The sequence below is a fragment of the Aquarana catesbeiana genome, linkage group LG03 (genome assembly GCF_042186555.1).
Source record: "Aquarana catesbeiana isolate 2022-GZ linkage group LG03, ASM4218655v1, whole genome shotgun sequence".
Lineage (NCBI taxonomy): Eukaryota > Metazoa > Chordata > Amphibia > Anura > Ranidae > Aquarana > Aquarana catesbeiana.
The window spans coordinates 684,770,261-684,791,057 of NC_133326.1; the positions used below are offsets into that span (position 1 = coordinate 684,770,261).

The 20,797-nt window shown below is 40.2% G+C and overlaps 1 protein-coding gene across 1 annotated transcript in view; it reads right to left on the reverse strand.

The window, feature by feature from the left end:
• Positions 1-20,797, reverse strand: part of LOC141133547 (very-long-chain 3-oxoacyl-CoA reductase-like) — a gene marked incomplete in the record, with an annotated part of 54,772 nt that overhangs the window by 3,310 nt on the left and 30,665 nt on the right. The window contains 4 exon segments of the mRNA XM_073622995.1: positions 5,671-5,735; positions 7,022-7,132; positions 9,665-9,740; positions 9,814-9,860. Of these exon segments, the coding sequence (XP_073479096.1) occupies positions 5,671-5,735; positions 7,022-7,132; positions 9,665-9,740; positions 9,814-9,860 (299 nt within the window).

Consider the following 20,797-nt stretch of genomic DNA (forward strand, 5'->3'; position numbering starts at 1 on the left):
ATTTGGCCCGCCCCTGACGTTCTTTTTGTTTACGCATATAACCCGCCCTTGACTCTACGCACAGAACGTACGTACGACACGTGCACAAGGCCCCTCTTTATACACTACGCATGTGTGAAACTCCGCCTGCGTCGCCCGCCCCTGACGTTCAATTTTAACTCATGTTCTCCGCCCCTTAATTCTACGCACAGAACGTACGTACGACACGTGCGCAAGGCCCCTCTTTATACACTACGCATGTGTGAAACTCCGCCTGCGTCGCCCGCCCCTGACGTTCAATTTTAACTCATGTTCTCCGCCCCTTAATTTTACGCACAGAACGTACGTACGACACGTGCGCAAGGCCCCTCTTTATACACTACGCATGTGTGAAACTCCGCCTGTGTCGCCCGCCCCTGACGTTCGATTTTAACTCATGTTCTCCGCCCATTTTTAGTTACGGCGTGTAGTGGGGTGAATAATGGTGGAGACACATGACATGTTTACTACCTCAGGTAGCGAAAAAAGCCCGGAGGCCGGAACGTCAAGATCTGTGAGGCCTAGATTTAAGGCCTCCAATATGTCCTTTGAAGAGATGGTGGAGATGGTGGCCATTCTTAAAAAAAAGGACTATGATGGGAAGTATGGGCCGTACGCCCGGCCAAATTTGCGCAAGGCCAAAATAATGGCGAAGGTGGTGGACACTTTACAGGCTTATTTTGGGGTACAGCGCTCCAAGGATCAAATTAGAAAAAGATGGTCTGACCTGAAACTCAGGGAGCCGGATCAGTACAGACGGATCCGTAAAGTGCTGCAAAAAAGTAAGTACCTGTGTTTTCATCTTGTGTTGATTACCTCGTATACCACTCCATGTGCTTTTCATTCCTATACGATTGTTTGCATCGTTTGAAACGATCTTTTGATAAACATCGTTACATATCTATATATAATATATACATATATATCTCTCTCTATATATATATATACACATATATATATATATATATATATATATATATATATATATATATATATATATATATATATATATATATATGTGTATGTATATATATATATATATATATATATATATATATGTATATATATATATATATATATATATATATATATATATATAGATATATATATATATATATATCTATATATCTATATATATATATATATGTGTGTGTGTATATATATATATATATCTATATATCTATATATATATATAGATATATATATACATATGTATGTATGTATGTATATATGTATGTATATAGATATATAGGTAGATATAGATAGATATAGAATTTTTTTCTTTTTTTTTAATTAAATTAATATCTATTTTTAGATTTAGATTTTGTTTGAGATTGAAGATTTATATTTAGTTATAGATATATAGAGAGAGAGAGATCCAAAGATTTTTTGATATATTTTGATATTGATATCTAGATATCGAGATATCTATCCATCTTGATATGTCTTTAGAAATTAAAATCTTGAAGTCTACTAGGAACTCTACACAAACAGACAATTTGTACACCACTTCACTACAAATGTTTGAAGATTAGTATGTACTAAAATATCTGTGTGCTAAGTATATTAATTTTTTGCTTCACATAGGGGAAAAATCACTCAGCCAACAAGAGGAACCCAGTCCCCCCCCAGCAAAAGAACATACTTGGGAAATCAGCCCAAGCCCCACTGAGGATGTGGAGGAAGGAGAGGTGGGCGACATGGGCACCCCACCAGGTGAGTGTCTGACACACCAGCTTACGGTAATCTATGCATGGCTGCCTTTTATTTTATGTAATTTTTCTACTCTATTTTAGGTGATCTGGTTGTGCTTGAGTCAAGCAACAGCGCCACCCCCGAGGATGTTCATGAAGTATGCGACATGGGCACCCCACCAGGTCAGTGTCTGAGACACCAGCTTTATGGTAAGGTAAACTATGTGTGCATATTTCTAATATTTCAATTTTTTTTTTTCATTCCACTTTAGGTCCAAGTGACTATTTCACCACAGACAGTGCCCAACGGCTAATTGCTCAAATAATGGCCTGGAATGGGGAGATCGATCAAATGCGGAATCGGCTGGATCGTATGCAGCAGGAAATGAAGGACATGATTGATGTTTTGGGTCGAATCTAAATGCCCTTTTTTAAACCCCAAAACATCGATCATGTCCTTCATGTCCTGGTTTGCTGACCCCATTCTGGGCCTTCTCTTTATTATTTTCTGTTAAATTATATGCCTGTTTAACAACATTTAAAAAAGGAGGCCTATTTTTCAAAAAAACCAAAAAAAAAAAAATAAAAAAAGGATTTGAAAAAAGAAAAAAAACAAAAAAAAGGATTTGAAAAAAGACAAAAAAAAAAAAAAGGATTTTAAAAAAACACCAAAAAAAAAAAAAGGATTTGAAAAAAGACAAAAAAAAAAAAGGATTTTAAAAAACACCAAAAAAAAAAAAAAGGATTTGAAAAAAGACAAAAAAAAAAAAAAAAGGATTTTAAAAAACACCAAAAAAAAAAAAAGGATTTGAAAAAAGACAAAAAAAAAAGGATTTTAAAAAACACCAAAAAAAAAAAAAAGGCCTGTTTGCTGAAATCAAAATGCCCAACAAATTTTATTTTTGATTATCTAAAAATATTTAACTCTAATTATATTATTCTAAATTTATTTAATATATCTTTATATTTTTGGCTAGGAACATTTTATACTACATGCATAACTGAATGGATACCAAAGATTAAAAACATCTGCTTAGAATTAAATAAATGTGTGGTTTGTTATTTCAATGCTCAGTATCAGTTTGTTTATAAATTTCAAAAAAGTGGTTTACAGTGGCAATGGAGCTTATTTAGAAATTTACAAGGAAAATACAGTTGGCACTACAACTGCTCGACCATAACCTAGGAGAAAGCCCAAAAGAAAGGCAAGCAATAAATATAATTCAAGATTTCATCAAGATTGTTTTTATTTTAAATCTTTAGATATCCTGGCCCATTGCAATGGCCCCCCTACCCATAAAATAATTAACATATTGCTGTCTATCTTGACGGGCACTTTGGGGGGCCAAGCCAGTATGGACAGTATCCAGGCCCGTAAGATTCTCAACGATAAGTCCGGCCTCAGGCCCAACTGGCACCATATAATTTTGAGAATGTTTGTGCAAAAAGTTGTGCAGGATGCAGCACGATAAAATGATAAAATTAAGTTTGTATTCCGCCAAATTAATGGAGGTTTGAAACAGGCGGAACCGGCTGGCCAGAATCCCAAACGCATTCTCAACCACTCTTCTAGCTCTGGCCAGCCGGAAATTAAAAACCCTCTTCTCCGGGGTGAGGGTTCTTTGGGGGAATGGCCTCATGAGGTGCTTGCTCAGAGCGAAGGCTTCATCGGCAATGAAGACAAAGGGGAGTCCTTCCACGTTATCCGCATCAGGTGGCAATTCCAGGCCACCACTCTGAAGACGCTGGCAGAACTCCGTCTGGGCAAATACTCCTCCATCCGACATCCGGCCATTCTTCCCCACGTCCACATATAGAAATTCATAGTGTGCCGACACCACCGCCATTAAAACTATACTGTGGAACCCCTTATAATTAAAATAGTATGACCCCGAATGGGGTGGTGGCACAATGTGGACATGTTTCCCATCTATAGCCCCTCCACAATTGGGAAAGTCCCAACGGGTGGCAAAATGGGATGCCACAGTCTGCCATTCCTGTGGCGTTGAAGGAAACTGGGGAATCAAACAAGAAAACAAAAATCAGTAATTTTGAATCGAACATGGCAAGAAAATTATACAATTAAAAACATTATTCCACAGCATCAGTATAACATTAAATAATGTATATCTTCTGGAAGAAATAATATTGAAAGGCACACTTATCAGATTGCTCACCCCCTCTGATGGAACATTGATTACATTTTAGGGGGTGGTGAAATTACCAAAAAATATTAATTTTAGGACACACAGGGATTTATGGACTAAAAAGGCTACAAGACTGCAGTTGTCCCACTCTGCAAGTGCAGTTGCTCCCCAGCTTAAAGTAAATGAGGTAAGGTAAAAAGGCTTTCATGTTGCAAGGAGTACACAACCACATGCAAGGGCAATTAATGAAAACACTTTGTGGCTTGTATATGATTTGATGATGGAAATCAGCAGAGCTTCTGCTCATTTACTAAAGCACTGGAGCAAATGCACTTGTAGAGTGCACATGCATTTTGCAAAGTGCAACATATATTTGCTTTTTAAAAATCAACACCACAGAAGATTCTAGCAAATTATTAGGGGGGGGGGGGGGGGGGTTGAAATCAAGCTAATTATAAGCACACTATTTGGATAGAGTTTAGGGGAAACAAAATACAATGCAGCTGACTAAATACATTCAAACTGAGTAGACTAGGTGAATATGTGACCAGCATTGTATGCTGGAGAGGTTATTGAAGGCAAATATACATGCATGACAAAGAAGAACATGAAACAAATCAAGCATGCGTGAGAAGAAAAAGGGGACATTCACACTATATTACAATGATGGTAAGTAGTGTTTGAGCTAAGAAATACATTACATTATTAAAGAATAAATAAAAGAACATGTGATGCTAATAAAAGAAAAAATTCTTACCTTAATATAGTCCTTCTGCAGGACCTGGATGATGGCAGAACAGGTCTCTGGGATAATGATCCCCAGAGCCTGGGGGGAGATGCCTGTCGAGAACTTGAGGTCCTGCAGGCTTCTCCCCGTCGCCAAGTACCGCAACGTGGCAACTAGCCTCTGCTCCGGAGTGATGGCTTGCCTCATGCAGGTATCCTGCCTGCTGATATAGGGGGTCAGCAAAGCCACCAAACGGTCAAAAACGGGGTCCGTCATCCGGAGAAAGTTCCTGAAATCCTCAGGATTATTCTCACGGATCTCACGGAGCAATGGCATGTGACAGAACTGGTCACGCTGGAGCAACCAATTCTTGGTCCATGAACTCCTCCTCGCCCTGTTCATGGACTGGTCTTGGTCTGAAGAATAAACTACAACACCAAACACATACAATGCACGAGCACAACGACGAGTACGTACAGGTAACATGGCTATAAAACGGTCGGCTGGTCAGAACACACTTAACAGAATGCACTGAAGAACAGCAAGGCCTGTGAAGAACGACCTGAAAATCAGGAACGAGCGGCCAATAAAACAAAGATTTCTCAATGCCAACTGACCAAACGCACTGAAAAGCAGATACAAACCTCACAAGCACAGACTGAACAACAGTTAAAACGAACTGAAAAATACGAGTCTCACAAGCGCGAATCGTCTCTCACCAAACTTCTACTAACACGAGATAAACACGAGATTAGCAGAAGGAGCCCAAAGGGTGTCGTACGGGCTATTGAACTTCTGTTTTATAGTCTCGCCGGACTTGATGTACGTCACCGCGTACTAGGCTGTCAAACTTTTGTGTGGTCGTGTGTAGGCATGTCCGTTCGTTAGAAAGTCTGCCGCAAGTCCGCCGAAAGTCCGCAGGAAGTCTGTCGGACCGGCTGTCGGACTTTTGTAGATGAAAAGTCCGACCGTGTGTACGCGGCATAACATTAAGAAAGAGTGTTTACTTATGGTTTGTAATTCTCAAAATTATAATTGTGAAGGCTTTAAAGGCGAACGTGTATAAAAAAAGAATCAAGCTCACCTTGCCTATGTCATCAGAACTGAAAAATTCTGATGACTCCTCGTGGGCCATACCAACATTATTTACTGAAACAGAAAAAAATCATTCAATCTTTATCTGCATTGTAGATCATAGTACTTTCTGATCCTGTCCCAATTGTATGCAATCACATCTTTCCACATTAGAGATCGCAGACCACTCTGATCCTGTCTTGATAATATCAAATAACCAATCACATATCTCTACATTTAAGATCACAGATTTCTTGATCCTATGCAGATAATATCATATCAGATCTCTCCACATTATACAGTAGATCCCAACTGTGTCTGATCCTGTCCTATTATCCAATCACATACACTATATTACCAAAAGTCTTGGGACGCCTGCCTTTACACGCACATGAATTTTAATGACATCCCAGTCTTAGTCCATAGGGTTCACTATTGAGTTGGCCCACCCTTTGCAGCTATAACAGCTTCAACTCTTCTGGGAAGGCTGTCCACAAGGTTTAGGAGTGTGTCTATGGGAATGTTTGACCATTCTTCCAGAAGAGCATTTATAAGGTCAGGCACTGATGTTGGATGAGAAGCCTGCTCTTATTCATCCCAAAAGTGTTCTATCGGGTTGAGGTCAGGACTCTGTGCAGGTCAGTTAAGTTCCTCCACCCCAAACTCACTCATCCGTGTCTTTATGGTCCTTGCTTTGTGCACTGGTCCAGATCATTTAATGTAGGGGTGATTATGGTGTGGGATTGTTTTTCAGGGGTAGGGTTTGGCCCCTTATTTACAGTGAAGAGAAATCTTAAGGCGTCAGCATACCAAGACATTTTGGACAATTTCATGCTCCCAACTTTGTGGGAACAGTTTGGGGATGACCCCTTCCTGCTCCAGCATGCACAAAGCAAGGTGCATAAAGACATGGATGAGCGAATTTGAGGTGGGAGAAGTTGACTGGCCTGCACAGAGTCCTGACCTCAACTAGATAGAACACTTTTGGGGTGAATAAGAGCGGAGACTGCGAGCCAGGCCTTCTCGTCCACATCAGTGCCTGATCTCACAAATGCGCTTCTGGAAGAATGGTCAAACATTCCCATAGACACACTTCTAAACCTTGTGGACAGCCTTCCCAGAAGAGTTGAAGCTGTTATAGCTGCAAACAGTGGACCAACGCAATGCCATTAAAGTTTATGTGCGTGTAAGGCAGGTGTCCCAATACTTTTGGTAATACAGTGTATCTTCACATTATAGATCCCACTTCTGCCTGATCCTGTTCTGATAATATTCAATCACATCTCTCCACATTATAGCTTCCATCTCTGTCTGACCCCATCTTTATAGAGATATGCTGTCCTCTCATAGAATGTAATTACCCAGGATTCCAATGTCCAGGTCCTTCAAGCCCTCCTCAATATTTGGGTAAATTTCAGCTCCTCCTGTAAAATCCGCCTGGATGATCTTGGCTTTGCATCCACTCTGTTTCTCTGTAGAAGTAGAATAATAGTAGAATAAACCGGTTAAAGATCTGGGCAATTCAAAGCAAAATATATTGTATAAAATATTTAAAATAAGATATAAAAATGTGTATGCAGATGAGACTAATGAAAACCACAAATCAGGCTGATCAGTACACCTGTAGACATCAGTTGCTAAAATATACATATTTCATCATATGCTCAGTTTGAAATGGTCACATATTCATCATCAATACACTAGTATATAGCCTTTCTTTTGGCCTCTGATTGACAGCAGGCTCCACTGAGCAGGAAAGGGTTATATAGAACATCATATGTTACTTCTGTTTTCAAAGCCATTGCAGGAACAACGTTTTCCATCCATCAATGATATGCTAGGCAGCACAGAAGTCTTCAGTAGGAAAAATCTGGTAATGACACAGACCATGAGAACAATTAGTGTTTAGGATTAAAGGGTTTAGACTTTTGCTTCTTTTCAGAAATATTAGGACATTTTTTAGAAAAAAGGGCACATTTCTTTAAATGGCTGGTTCTTAAACAGGGTTGCCAGTGTCCCAGGGGGTACTTCAGATGAGCCTAGGGGGTACATCTGATGTTTCCAGGGGATACTTTAGATGGCTCCATGGGGCTACTTTAGATGGCCCTATGGGGCTACTTCTGGTAAACCTAAGAGGTACTACTAATAGGTCCAGCATGTAATTTTGATGACTCCAGGGTGTACTTCTGATGGGTCCAGGAGTCACTTCAAATGGGTCAACAATGTACTTCTGATGGGTCCAGGAGGTACTTCTGATGAGTCAAGCATATACTTCTGATGGGTCAAGCAGGTACTTCTGAGTCCAGAAGGCACTTCTGATAGGTCCAGGGAGTATTTCTGATACTTCTGATGGGTCAAGCATATACTTCTGATGGGTCAAGCAGGTACTTCTGATGAGTCCAGAAGGTACTTCTGATAGGTCCAGGGAGTATTTCTTATGGGTACAGAAGATCCTTCTGATGGGTCAAGGATGTACTTCAGATGATCCCAGGGGGTACATCTGATGTTTCCAGGGATACTTTAGATGGACCCATGGGGCTACTTCCGATGAACCTAAGAGATACTGCTGATAGGTCCAGCATGTAATTTTGATGACTCCAGGGTGTACTTCTGATAGGTCCAGGAGTCACCTCAGATGGGTCAAGGATGTACTTCTGATGGGTCAAGGATGTACTTCTAATGGGTCCAGTAGGTACTTCTGATGGGTCCAGGAGGTACTTCTGATATCCTCTCCCAGGAGGTACTTCTGATGGGTCCAGGAGGTACTTCTGATGGGTCAAGCATGTACTTCTGATGGGTCAAGCATGTACTTCTGATGGATCCAGAAGGTACTTCTGTTGGATCCAGTAAGGACTTCTCATGCGTCCAGAAGATCCTTCTGATGAGTCAAGGATGTAAGTCTGATGGGTCCAGGAGGTACTTTTGATAGGCCCAGGATAATTTTGATGGGCCCATGGGATACTTTATATAGGTCCAGAGGGTAATTCTGGGCCCAAGGGGTACTTTGGATATGCCTGGAAGCTATTTGTTGCTGTAAATTTCGCACAGCAGTGTTTTATTTTTAGGAAATAATTATATAACACATATATCAATAAACATTCCTACTTATTTAAAAAGATGATTGTTTAGTTAGGAAACATTTACACAAAATTATAGTACACATGCATGGGAAAATTTAAAGGAACTATCCACCATTTTCAACCAACTTTCAATCATAAAGAAACTCGAAGTATACCTACCACCAACAATTTCCAACCAAATCTTGAAGCAATCTATTGGCAGATGGTTGTCTTGATCCATTGACAAAATGGGCAAGGGCTAGAAACTAAGGGTTTTTTTTTCAGTCAGAGGAAAGAAAAAATCCCAATCACTGCACACAAATAAGACTCAAGTATACTATGGACAAAATTGGCTTCAGCCAGGCTGAAACCACTTTCATCCATTTATACTTGGGTCTGGTTAGCGTGTGGCGATTGGGGCTTTTTCTTTCCTCAAACTAAATGCATTGAGCCGTGATGGTCTCTTTCCAGGCCAGCGTTTTCCATTTGTGTGAGCCACCGGAATTAGTGATGGGAACTTTGGGCGGCACCTGAAGTTTTCTTAGGTTATGGTCTCAGTGTTTCTATTGCTTTCTAAGTATTTACTGGAGAGATTTTCCCTCACGTTCTATCCCAGTGACAGTTGTCACCACGGGCAGCAAGTGGATGAAAATTCTCCTCAAAGAGGACCCAAAAATCAAGAAGGGCTTCTCACTCTTCCTAGTCAGTAGATTTCTCCAGTGGACGAAACACATTTTGGGGATTGGGGATTTCCTCTCACTTCCTGTTATCATGACAGGATGGGGCATGATGAGAAACCTCTAGACAAGACCCAGAATGCAATTAAGATCAAGCAGAGGTTCAAACTCTTCCCCTATGCTATCCAAAACTCAAAATTTTACCCTTTTAAGGAAGGTAAGAAAACATTACTTTAAACCACAGAAATATTTGACCACAATGTCTTACCAATCTCTGCTGCAACATTCTTAAGCTTTTCCAGAGTCCGACTAATCAGGACAACGTTGAATCCCATCTTGGCTAACTATTGACAAGAAAAAAACGTGTGATAGGGATAACGTAAGTGAACAGAAGTACAGACTATATCAACATTATACCTCCTTAGCGTAGGACTTCCCTATTCCATCCGTAGCTCCCGTTACCACTAGGGAAGAAAAGAGAAAGGTTTATAATTTTTTTAGGTCATGTTTAGAAAGCTACAGTATGTTAACAGTTAGGCTGGGATGAATATTTGCAAAGTAAAAGGGTTGAAAGATGTACCTCTCCCAGAGAAAATACTGCACCATTCTTAGTTTGGTATGAGTTACAAGACCTAAAGTGTAGATCTTGAACCTCTTAAACAGAAATCAGGTGACCAAATATTAAACCTTTGGTCACAAGACATTCACTGTAGGGGCATAGAGCGGCATTTTCTTCAGCAAAGGCAATTTAGCAAAACCAGAACACTAAATGGCTATAGGCCATATCCTGACTATCTAAATATCCTGACTAGATGAGCTCATTGGACAGTCTGTAAAACCCATGGGTATTAATATTGCACTGCCAACTCCCTTTCTGTAGCTATAACAAACTCCATTCCTCTGGGAAGGCTTACACACAAGATTTTGGAGTATGTCTGTGGGAATTTTTGCAAATTCAGCCAAAAAAAGCATTTGTGAGGTCAGGTGCTTGTAACTAGTTTTTGTTACTACTTAGAATAAAGTACTAAGAATTCATACTCGAGAAATTGGTGCATTGTGTTACCACAGTGTACCAATATTGATGGTCAATGATATCACCTGGGATCCCCGTCAGTGTTTACATTAGCACAGTGGCATGGATCTGTCATTTAGTGATGGGATTGTGGTATGTACACATCGGCTGGCAATTGTTCTCAGTGATTGACAATCGATTTACATAACAGGATGCCGTGACTGATGTTGATTACTCTACTGGATATTGTTACTTCGGGGACATTAATGGCATACTGTACCTTAATTAACCACTTGCCTACAGGGCACTTTCACGCCCTTCCTGCCTGGCCAAATTTTCAGCTTTCAGCGCTGTCACACTTTGAATGACAATTGCGCGGTCATGCAACACTGTACCCAAATGAAATTTTATTTTGTTTCACGCTTTTTTTTTTTTGGTGGTATTTAATCACTGCTGGGTTTTTTTTTGCCAAAAAAAATGAAAAAAGACCAAAGATGTTGAAAAAAAATGTTTTTCTTAGTTTATGTCAGTAAATTTTGTAAATAAGTAATTTTTTTCCTTCACTGATGTGCGCTGATGAAGCGGCACTGAAGAGGCGGCACAGTTAAGGCGGCACTTATGGGCACCGATTAGGTGGCACTAATATGCCGCACTGATGGGCACTGATAGGTGATACTGGTGGGCAATGATAGGCTGCCTGATGGGCACTGAGAGGCAGCACTGATTTGTGTCACTGATGGACACTGATTGGTGTTGATGGGCATTGCTGGGGCTGTACTGTAATCAGGGCACGGATGATTATAGCACTGATTACCTGGACAGGTCTCCCCTGTGAGGAGATGCAGCTGATCAGCTCTCCTCGCCACACGCTCTGTCAGTGTGAGGTGAGGATAGCCAATAAATGGCACTTATTTGTTTACATGTGACACAGTCGATCACATGAGTAAAGAGCAAATTTTTACTTTTTTTACTGATCTATATGCATTGCAAGTTTATGCACCTGTGTGTACAGGCCTTTTAAAAATAATGTGCAGCATTTTGATCAGTTAAAAAAAGCCTGCCTAAAAGATGTGGCATTTTAGGCATCCTTTGTGCAAGAGGACTAAAGCCTGGCACACACTACTATTTTTTTTTTTCGTTCAAAAACTGATAGCTCTGACTTTAGTACAGCACTTTTCCCTGCTGTTGTTTTGTGTTCTGACAGGGGACTGGCCCCCGGACAGAACACCCTGGTCAGTGCTCTCAGCCATTTGCTGAGAGCGCTGATCGGGTGCCAGTTGGCTGCTGGTTTTTCAGCATGCTTGTCTGACAGAAGCCTGCCAAATGGCCAGCTTCTGTCACACCAGCTGCCTTACACAAGGGCCGAATGTTGGCCAGTTTTTATTGAACCAGCCAATGTTGGCCTGTGTGTATGTGGCTTTAGGCATCCCCCGATCATGTTATTCAAGGATTTGTGTATTTTCAAAGTAGTCCTTTAAGTCACATGAACAGACCCTATCTCAGCTAAATGGTAATTTTTAAGATTTTTTTTTTGTTTTTTCGTTGTTTGATTTCCCCCGTGGCATACTTAGCTCTCCATGCCCCCTTAATTCAACAATAGCTTACCTATTAGCCTTAAAAAATGACCAGAAAAAAAAATAGTTAGTTTTACCTCCCATAGATTTGAATGGCATTCAGTGCTAAGTTCAGGGTTTGTGAACTTCCTGCTGGGTTTACCGAAGATTGATTTATCACTAGTTCTAACCCTTCTCCAAAACTTAAAAAACATGTTTTACCTTTCCCTACACTTTAACGAGGTGAAAAAAGAGGACACGTGTTTATCTAATTCAACCTCGTAAATTATGGCAGTTTTGTGGCAAGCAAAAAATAAGTCCTTATATAAATCTGGCAGTTAGTAGGATTTATTGGCGTCACACACTATCCTTTTTTAAAGATCACAATAACTCAGAATGTTAATAAAGAACTGGAATTATTATTCGTGAGTAATTCTACACTACCTGGACTTTAACCTATCAGAATCTCCTAAATTCCTCTGGGTTAGGTTATCATTCTGGCTGAGCTTCAGGTTTGTACGCACTTCCCAGGAGAAGTGGTGTCTCTTGGATGAATGTGGGTCAAAGTGAAGCAGTATCATAGGAAGTATTTTGCCATTTGACCTACAACCTCATCTTTGCTCCATCCTTATTTTAGGTCCTTCACTGGGGAACTTATGTTTTCATCCACGAAAAGATACAATGAAGAGGGAATATGATCACTTTGTATAAATACATAAAAAATATCACAGAGCACATCTGTGTACTCAGTAGACTGGGTGCACATGCCATGGCCTAGCAATGCCCAGATGAATGCTAAAAGGTCCATCACAAATACATAAAAGGTCCATTTATGTCCACTTCCCAGGTGTAGTGGTGTCTCTCCTGGGTGAATGTGGATCACAGTGAAGCGATGTCATAATGCCATGTTATGTAAAACAAGTAGCTGCTCTGCTATTTGGTATTTACTACACTGGACCTCATCGTTGCCCCATCCTTGTCCTGGGTCCTTTACTCAGTCAATGATATTTTCACCCTGGCAAAGAGGCATTCAAGGGGGAATATGGTGGTCACCTTGTATATATACATCAAGGGTCCATCAGGGGCATTGCTAGACCATGGCATGTCCACCTGGTCTACTGAGTACCCAGATGTCCTCTGGAATATTTTTCATCATTCCAGGAATGCACATTTCCCAAGAGTAGTGGTGTCTCTCCTCGGTAGATGTGGGTCACAGTGAAGCAAAGTCATAGCGCCATGTTATGTGGTATAAGGTACTGCTTTCCTATTTTGTCTTTACTACACTGGACCTCATCTTTGCCCCATCCTTATTTTGGGCCCTTTACTAAGAAGGTGATATTTTCTTCTCTGAGAAGAGGCAATCAAGAGGTGGAATATGATCACATTGTATTAATACATAAACAGTCCACTGGGGCATTGCTAGACCATGGCACCCAGAGCATGTGCCCCAGGTCTTCTACTGAGCACCCCAGGTGCCCTATGCAATAGTTACCATCATACTAAGTATGCCCATTTCCCAGAAGTAGTGGTGTCTCTCCTAGATGAATGTGGGTCACAATGAAGCAATGTCATAGTTTTGTGTTATATAAATAAGGAATGGCTCTGCCATTTGGTCTTTACTACACTGAACCTCATCTTTGCCCTAACTTTGTTTTGGGTCATTTAATCAAAAACTGATATTTTTGTCCTGAGAAGAAGCAATCAAGGTGAGATATGGACACCTTACATAAATGCATAAAGGTCCATTAGGGGCATTGCTGGGCCCAGAGGGCATGAGCCCAAGATCTTCTACCAAGTGTCCCAGGTGTCCTCTGCAATAGTTTCTATCATCCCAAGTATGCACATTTCCAAGAAGGAGTGATGCCTCTCCTGGGTGAATTCGGGCCGCAGTAAAGCAATGTTATTAGCTATGTTGCCCTTCTATGTACTCGCTCCATTTCCAGTACATCCTTCCTGAGGACTGATGCCCAGAGCTGGACAACATACTCTAGGTGCGGCCGGACCAGAGTCTTGTAGAGCGGGAGGGAGTTTAACAGGAACACACAAGAATATACCATAATTACAACAACTAACATATACTATAAACATTACGTTAATGACACACCTGGATGACTCAGATGTCTTATTGCAGGTCAGACTTGCTGGCTCCAAGCTCAGAAGGTACAATACACAAAAACATAAGTATAAACACAGAACACCTTCAGACAATAGCAGGAGATCTACTTCCAATAAACACATTATGGCCGGGGCCCCAGACAGGTGGCTTGCTGATGATATATCAGCTATGAGTCCCAAGCTGGCAGAGACCATCATAGCCTTTTTAATAATGTCCTTTTGCATTACATAACAGAACATCTTCCTAAATGCTTGTAGCTCCCTCAAATGACAGGGCCCATAGTCGGTAGGCAAGAAGCTCGCATTCAGTCCCCTCCAAAAGTCTCTGTCCTGGGTGAGTCTATCACATCAAGAGTAGTGGTGTCTCTCCTTGGTAAATGTGGGTCACAGTAAAGCAAAGTCATAGTGGTCATAGTACCATGTTACGTGGAATAAGGAATTACTCTTTACTACACTGGGCCTTGTATTTGCTCCATCCTTGTCCTTTAACCAGGAACAAATATTTTTATCCTTGAGAAGAGGCAATCAAGGTGGAAAAAATGTGTGTCCCAGGTGTCCTCTGCAATAGTTGCCATCATCCCAAGCATGCACATTTCCCAGAAGTAGTGATGTCATAGTGCCATGTTATGTGAAATATGGAACTACTCTGCCATTTGGTCTTCACAACATTTGACCTTTTTTTTGCCCCATCCTCATCCTTTCACTATAAATTATTAATGTCAACCTTGAGAGGAGGCAAGGGGTAGGGGATAGGATCACTTTGTATAAATACATAAATGGTCCATCTGGGGCATTGGTAGACCATGACACTCAAGATACATGCCCTAGGCCTGCTACTGAGTGTCCCAGGAGTCCTCTGCAATAGTTGCAACCATCTTAAGTATGCACACTTCCCAGAAGTAGTGATGTCTCTCCTGTGTGAATTCAGGCCACAGTGAAGCAATATCATAATGCCATGTTATGTGAAATAAGGAATCTCTCTCCCATTTGGTCTTTACTACACTGGACCTTGTCTTTGCCTCATCCTTGTCCTGGGTACTTCACTCAGGAAATAATATTTTCATCTTTGAGAGGCAATAAAAGGGGGAATTTGGTCACCTTGTATAAATACATAAATGGTCCATCAGGGGTGTTGCTAGAGCACTCAGGGCACATGCCCCAGGTATTTTACTGACTGTCCCAGGCATAAGGTGTCATCTACAGTAATTGCCATCATCCCCAAAATAGTCCTTCGGTTTTGGTCATCTACTTCCATCCCCACTAGTAACTGCATTTTCTCCTTACAATTCTTTAGAATCATGTTGGGTGAATAATTATAGAACCCACAGCTTTATTAAAGTGTATCCAAACCAAAAAAAGCCCAAAAAACAAAAAAGGAATTTGTTGCAGCTTACCTATCCTTAGAGGGAGTGGCTGCATTTGTTTTATTTCTCTAAGCTTTTTTTCCCCTTTGTTTTCACCTGGTAATCCCGCCAGCAACACACATTCTGTCTAAGGGTGGCTACATTCACTCCCCCACTTCATCTACTGTATGGAGGAGCAACATAGTCACTCTTTAACAGCAACATTTTCAACCTGTGGAGGGGGATAGTATCAGTGGACTAGTAGATTTAGATGGACTTTACATAAGCAACAAATTAAAGCTTGGACTGCAGACAACACGTTTTAAGCAGTTACAGAAATTATTTCTGTTCCTTTTGGGACAAATATTTTACATAAAATCCTGCCTTCATTTCAGTCTTGCACAGTTGTACAGGCTCCTCACCTGTACTGAAATTTGTTACTTAGGGCAGCCTACATGCAAATGCTTAGGGTGCAGTAGGTGCAGTCTACTTTCTCCACTGCACAGGGCGCTCAACTGTAGCGGCATTACAGGGAAAGAGAAAGTCAAGAGGAATGTGGTTCCTCTATTGTTTCCTGGGTCACTGGGCAAGCTATCCAATTGGATGCTGCCACCCCATGTGACTCTAGTAGCCATCTTGGGTCAGGTAGAGTCTATTTAAGGCCCTGGCTCCCAAGCTTAGCTCGCATTTTGCATATGGGTAGTGCAGGGACAGGTCACCCTTCTAAAAGTTACAAGTGATTAGCGGCAGGGAGAGGTTTCAGATGAGTAGGGAAAGGATACAGACATGCCATCCTTCTTGGAAACCACCCTATTTGGGTATGGACCATCGGAGACCTACACACCACTGTAATGTCTGTGAGTGAATAAACAAAAAATGGGGTAAAGTGGCGCTACCTAATAACTTAAGGCGCATGTTATGGGATAAGGGGGCTGTACCTAGGATATAGGATGTACAGCAGAACTCGGCACCTGCTATCCCAGCCTAAAATATCACAACAAGCCCTCTAATGGGGGTAATACTAAAGAGTGTGTACAGGTATATGTGTGTAAAGGGCATGCACCCTCAAAGTAACATGTGAGTGAGCAGCTACACAAGGAGACTACCCATTGGGGTTGCCCAAAAAGTGGCCTAATAGTTCATAGTTAATAAGTGTGTGTACATGAAAGTTAAATATCAACTTAAAATGAGTATAGTAAGTGTGAACCATACAAGTGTGGGTGTAATGTGTTTTACACTAAACAAGGCACCAAAACATGCATATAGACAATCATAAAAATCTTGCAAGTGAAAAATGTGCAATAATGTTGCTTCCAGCACGCAGCAAGTAAATAGTAATGCGGAGTGAAAAAATATGCAAAAAAACATAAATAATATCAAATACTCAAAAAAAACAATAAACATAAAGTTCAAAAAAGTGTGGCGGAATTTCAAAAGTCAGAGCACCACCAGAAAAAACATGTAAGCCTGTATATATAAATGAAAAATATATAACAGTTCCCGTATAAGTAATGATCAGGCTGTGCACATGTGTATAGCAGAAACCATCAACAGGTGACTTGAGTGCTTGCAGTATCTCCAGGTGACTTGTGTGCTCCCCCTCAAGGGTCCCTACTCACCGGATCCAGTCACCCCTGCAGGGGTAGTACGCATGTAGTTACTCTCTGTTTTAGCCGGTCCAGCCAGGTGTCTGCTATATGGGTCCCAGAAGCGTCCCTTTGGCTCCAGATAAGATGGTTATGACCACAGATATATTCCTCATGTAAGAAAGAGAATGGCTCCCATAGTGTAGTATTGTAGTAATGGCGCCCTGACTTTTGGAATTCCGCCACACTTTTTTTAACTTACTAATGTATGTTTACTAAACTATGTTTATTGGTTTTTTGAGTATTTGATATTATTTATTTTTTTTGCATATTTTTTCACTCCGTATTACCATTTACTTGCTGCGTGCTGGAAGCAACATTATTGCACATTTTTCACTTGCAAGATTTTTATGATTGTCTATATGCATGTTTTGGTACCTTATTTAGTGTGGAACACTTTACACCCACACTTGTATGGTTCACACTTACTATACTCATTTTAAGTTGATATTTCACTTTCATGCACACACACTTATTAACTATGAACCATTAGGCCACTTTTTGGGCAACCCCAATGGGTAGTCACCATGTATAGCTGCTCACTCACATGTTACTTTGAGGGCGCATGCCCTTGACTCGGTTAAATTGATGATAGGCAACTCCTATCCTCATATTGATTAGTGGTTCCAAATTAATAATAAGTACTGCAGTAGGGAACAGACACAAAAGATACACTCAGCATCTTTCCAAATAACTGTTCTGCTTTATTATGACGCAATTGAAGGTTTTTATACACATGATTACGTAGGTATCACATTAATATTACAATTGTACGTTTATGGTAACAAGGGGCGTTACATAGGCAGGCTAATTCTAATCAGGACTCGAAAGAATGTAAACATGTACTGAAAACATTATTAGTGCCGTGTGCACAGTGAGGGCAGTGTGCAATACATACAAAATACAATACAATTATATACAGAAATTTCCATTACAGTCTCCCCTCTTTTGATCAATATTTTGATCACTAACCACACCTTCTATCACCTTTAACCTGGAACCTCCACACGCTTAGGTATAAGTAGTCCTGGCCAAAGAGGCAAAAAACTCCATTGTGGAGAAAATAATAGCTGAGCAACTTTTTCATTACCAAATGACTTTTCATTGTGAAAAACAAATGATTGATAAGACATATTTACAGAGTACTGGCTGTACACTCCTGTGGCTAGAATGGCCGTCTAGCTGAATTGTGGTCATGCTGACTTATCAGCATATGTGAACACAGACAATTCTACATAAAATGGAAGACAAACAAAAGACAAATATGACTTCAACATGGCTGAACTACTTTTCAAATATATATATATATATATATATCCCTTACAATTAAAGTAATTGAATCAAAAAGTACCCTAGACTGTGTTCACAAGAGGGAAACAAATCAAACACAGAGATTTCTTTAATTTAGTCATTTTTGCAGTGTCTGGTGTGGATCCAGGTGACTTTTCCTTCAAGTTTTGCAAAAACTGTACATGAAATAGATGCTGTATTGAGTCTCCAAACATTTCCTTATATATAAATATCTCTTAACAATCCACAAGTCACCTGGCTTTAGTTTTAGATCCTTCCAAACTTTTAGGATCTGGAATTGGGGAGAAAACACATAAATGAGTTTGTCAAAAAACCTTAAAAGATCAGCAACATTCTCTGTGAGATCTGAATGGAGGACTTCAGCTGCTGAGACAAAATATAAGCAAGTGAGTAACACACTCCCAAACCAAATCCCATAGGGAGAGAGTCCAACATCCCCCTTAGGGGCTTGATAAAATATAAGAAAACATTCAGGCAAAAGTTTTCTAGGTTCTTACTCTACTTTGTCCGCTACATTGTAGACAGTAAGGGGTGTAAAAATAAAACCTCAAAACTTCTATTAAGGACTCTCCTATAAAAAAATTATTTCCTCTGTTACTCTCTGTACTCTCTTACTACTTCTGATAACACTTTTTACTGTGGCATTTGCCACTGGACATCCAGAAAACATGTCCATACAGACAAAATGCATACTTGTAAGATCCTGACTTAGGCATCTGGATATATATTTTTTGTGATCTCTGGAAGGGATGTTCAGCTTTTGGTAACACTTTAGGTAACAGGTAAAACTAGAAGTGGTATGTTATAAAAACAACTGTGGAGAACCCTGGCTCTATCCCAAGCTCATTTACTAAGGCAGCCATAACTGCTTGTGACTGATGACACGGTCCATGTGTCAAGCTGGAGGGAAAAGAGTGGCTGGCAGACATAAATGATCACCTTTTCCAAAGTCCTGTTTCATAAGAAGTTGCCCCCTGTGGACCACTTGTTCTTCTCGTTCTGGGGTCCTTAAAGTTGAATTATTAATCCCAGCTATACTGGGCCAGAACTGGGGTGGAATCTGTGAGTTGCACAGACCCATCAAGTGTCCGGGGCTGTAAATGCAGCATCCTTAGTCACATGGTCTGCTTCCATGTGTGAGTTTTAAAGTTAATATGGCTACCTCAGCAAGAACCTGGAAGGCTGAAAACAGCCGATCAAATTAACTTGGCATGCTTGGTTGGTTTACCTGCCGAAGTAAAAACAAACTTCTGGCCCTTTAAATGGAACCAAAAGCTCTCTATATCTTGACTATCTATATAAATATACACTCTTTTTATAGCTCACAGGCTTTGCTAAAACATGGAGCTCTGCTTCTTGAGCTGGGGAAAAAGGATCCAATGACTCTGAATACAGAGTATCCTTCTGGGTGATAAACTGCATAATCAAATCTACAAAAAATTTAATATCTGGGTCTTCAGGGGAGTGTGTCCCGCACTGGGCTCACAGCAGCTGATTCCTACGTCATCAATTTAACACAATGTCTTCCTTTGTCTCCAGCCTCCTCCAATAGAGGCAATAAGGTGTCTGGATTCAAATGTACGCATTTTTCATTGTTAGATTTGTACATAAACAAACTCATATTTTAAACCTTTCATTAGACAAACATTTAGTTATCTGTATATTTGCTGCTCAGAATGTCGGACCATTGACCAAAACAATATCTAACTTTGTCTAATAGCACCTTTGCATAAAAGCTACAGCTCTCATATATCGGGATGAACCCTTCATTACTGGGTCCAGCTTGCATAAATATATTACAATGGCTTGTTTTCTGTCACGCTGTTTGTGTAAGAACTCCAGTTTCATGTTTCAAAAGACAACTTTTTCCTGGCAATATTATAATAAATGATAACAATACCCTGCGGTCATGCAGAGATGCCCATAAATTCAAAATATTCTTCTGCTTATACCACTGTACTTACAAGGAAAAGGGGCACATCATTTCACAATCCACACATTCTGCTTTGGATTTCAAAAATAAAAATAAGTAAAAGGACCAACAATCTGTATGATGGACCAGAAAGCATCAAAAACTAAAAAACAACTTGCTGCAGGTGGCATCTATCCTAACAGGGTGTGTGGACTTGATGTGATGGGTCTGTTATATTTAAATTTTATTTATTATAACTCTCACATCATGGACCGCACATCAAGTTATTATCAAAAACCTTCAAATTTCATTTTTGTAGAAGAACTTCTTATGTATCCCATCCATCTTGGCTTTGTTAAATATTATGGCAGCTTTATTCAAAATAACAACCTCATCTTAATCTTTTTTTTTCTCTCAATAAGGGCTTATTGTATAAATGTAAAATTACAAAATTGTTATCTTAATCTAAACTAATCTCATTCATTACAAATTTTCCCATTAACCTGAAT